Source organism: Schistosoma mansoni, assembly GCF_000237925.1.
Source record: "Schistosoma mansoni, WGS project CABG00000000 data, supercontig 0049, strain Puerto Rico, whole genome shotgun sequence".
Classification (NCBI taxonomy): Eukaryota; Metazoa; Platyhelminthes; class Trematoda; order Strigeidida; family Schistosomatidae; genus Schistosoma; species Schistosoma mansoni.
Window position 1 is genome coordinate 751,016 of NW_017386028.1, and position 3,150 is coordinate 754,165.

The following is a 3,150-nucleotide window of genomic DNA, read 5'->3' on the forward strand; positions in this document are numbered from 1 at the left end:
TTGTAGTCGTTGCTATCACTGGTGGGTGCATAACATTCATTGTGATTCTCTCCTTCTTTGTTTTGAAGGATGCTTTGATGATTTTGGATCTATGAAATTCTCACCCAATAAGTGCATTGAAGCAACTCCTGAGTGTGTGGAGAATTTTCATTTTGGTGACCGGAGTAGAGCAGCATCTCTCTTGAATCTATCTTTTTCTGTCTGGGAAGGGGCTGTTCGTTTCACATATTTTTGGGATTCTGTTTAGGCCAGGCAAATGGTTGTCTGCACTTGGTTGAGTTGACATCAAACTTCCAGTGGTACCAACAGAACCGACCAAATTGTTGGAACATTTGTGATTTGGATCTTGGTCGTTGTGGTGACCTGCTCCTGTTTCTATGACCCGTTTGCATCCTGGTGACAGCCTCAGTGAGACTTTTAACACTCTCAATGAGTCTTTCTATAACTGGGTCTTTTCGTAGTTCTTTCTGTGAGTGATTTATCGTGCATGATCCAGTTGTGGGACCTCGCTCCATTATTCTATCGGCTATACGCGCTAAATGAGATAAAGAGGTTTCGGCATCTTTTGCATCCAAACAGTGTTGGACGTAGCATGGGTAAGCTCGTATCGATCCTTGTTTAAGGACTGCTTCACCCACTATGTTGTCACTACTAAGACTTGGAGTTGACGTAACAGCTGTGACGGCGACTTATCACCTTATTTTTCTATTTGGAACAGCCTTTAGATTCTTTGGTTGCCTGATAATGATAAACGGTTCATTATCTCTCGTCTTAAGATGGCGTATGGTTGTGGTGATGGTAAACTTACAATCAAGTCAGGACTTCTTTGGTCACTGAAGGAGGGAGGAAAGAACATAAGTCTTTATAGCGAATTTCTTCCGATTCGACATTGTCTCGTGAAATAGTGCTTTAGTTGAGCAAACAACAACTCAGTGTCACTACGATCAAACTCTAGCAGTCAGAATTTCGTAGTCATAACAGTGTCTATCTCCACTGATGACAAATCCTCCAGGTTTTGGGTTTCTATTGAGCCTGACATGAGGTATATGAGCAATATAGCAATGTAATAAGAACAAAAAATAATTACTACAATACGAATATCTTAAGATAAATAAAGACCACGTATAAATAAATATATATCTAACTTTGGTTAAGGGTAATCAGAAGGTTCAATCTTACGACTAGGTTTTAAAAATTTATTAATAAATTAAATTTGTGTTCGACACAACTCAACAGTTTCGTACCTTTAGGTAGTCATCGTCCTATTCATAGAAAAAAGTAGACTGGCAGTGAATAGGTCTTTATTTAGATCGCGAGACAGTTACACTGGGGCGGGGATTACCTGTTCAAACACACAACATTCAACATTTAATATAAGATAATATGAAATATAATGCCTATACGAAATAAGAAAGCGAATGAATACTTGAGCTTTCTTGTTTTGATATATATTTAGTTGTTTGAGGTAAACTCTTAACTGATTAAACTAAGCTGTTACAAATCCTTAAGCATAAAGTTTTCACACAATTCCGGTGGCGCTTATTTATGTCTCCCTACCCTGATTAACCAGTCAGAGATCTCCAAGGAACCATATCTCAAATCCAGTCACTTTGCAAGGATTTTCCACTGTCAGGTTTCTTTCATCAGCAGAAGCGGACTGGCCTTTAGGAGGAGGCTTACTTATGTACATTAGGAATCCTATTTTTGTTCCGTTCTATTAACCTGTGAATGATAACTCCTACTACTGTACTTTGGAGAAACTGTCCTGTTAAGGACTTAATGTGGCTTAGATAGTCTTCAAACCTAGCCTTTAGTTCCTTTTTGGAAAACTATAATAACTTATGAAAAATTAATGACCTTTCTGCAACATCTGTTAAGAAAAGCTTTGAGGTTTTGTTTCCTAAACTCTTCTCATCCCTACAGTCTGGTTTGCATCAAACGTGCAGGAATCACTCGGTTTCCCTAATTTTCTAGGTTATACTATAAGCCAGTCATTGACCTCATTTTGTTTATTAATCAAATCATCTACAACGTTCAGGCTTTGCTCCTGATATCGAAGTGGACCAAAATCTCAGACACTTTTATTGTGCAATCGGTATGGGTCTGTTGTACACGTTGTGATACGGCTTGTTGCAGTTACCGCAAGTTTTTTCGTTCGCCCCATAAGTTTGTTAAGTGTACTAACTGTCAGAACAACACAAAAACCTCTTTAAGCGCAAGAAACAGAAAAAACCCACAAAAGGGATAGACACTGGACACAAAAGGCTGGGATTTCTATTTCACTGCTACTAGAAACCCAACTGAAATAGACATGAAAGAAGCCTCTTAACCTTGGAACACGATCTAAATTAAATGATTTTCTGGATGAGGAAAAATATCACTCTTTTTTTTAGACAGCTAAAAGTGGCTACCGTCTTCGGGTTGGTGGTATAACTTTCAACGGGCTATTACTCAAGTTATTGATATTTTTTATATCGAGGGACTCAGCACACAAGCGTTCATGTACAATCTGAAGAAATTAACTTGAAGATGTAAATCCGTTACTTGATAAGCGAGTAGCATCAGTTGATCTTCAAAAATCACAACAGCTTGCAACAATTAGAAATACTACAAAGCCAGATTACAACAGTCTATTGATAATTAACAGAATATGGCATGAAAGTTCCAAACACAGAGTGCTGTAGGAATGTTTAGTTGGTATTAGTTCCCACTTCTGTGTTGTATGACGTGGAGTGTAATGTGTATTTAGAACTAATTGAATAAAATCTCAGGCTTAATGCAGACAGTTGGTGATATTTAGAGTTCTAGCTAAACAGGAGAAGTGTAAATATACATACTGCCCTCACAAAAGCTGTTAACATAAAATACAATAATCCCATTACCGAACGATTTTACTCGATCTCCGGCCACGTCAGTCAGTTGTACACAAAGCAGAACATGGCGCGTAGTCAGCGGAGTCAAATTTCCTAGATCAAATCAGTAAGCTGAGATGAACATACAGTGGAATAAAAAGTTTAAGAAAGAAATAAATTCAGAATATATGTGGACGCAAATGGTAAAAACGTCTACGCCACTGTGACTCATTTTAACCAGTATCTTCAACCATTTGTTACGGTAAACATGTAGATTCAAAATAGGCAAACTGTAACC

The 3,150-nt window shown here is 37.9% G+C and overlaps 1 protein-coding gene across 1 annotated transcript; it reads right to left on the reverse strand.

Moving 5' to 3' along the window:
* Window positions 1-221: 221 nt before the first annotated feature.
* On the reverse strand, window positions 222-515 carry Smp_072670 (hypothetical protein; the record flags this gene model as incomplete). The annotated part of the gene is made up of 1 exon (XM_018790604.1): window positions 222-515. One exon carries the CDS (start codon window positions 513-515, stop codon window positions 222-224), a length of 294 nt encoding a protein of 97 aa, XP_018646119.1.
* Window positions 516-3,150: the final 2,635 nt, after the last annotated feature.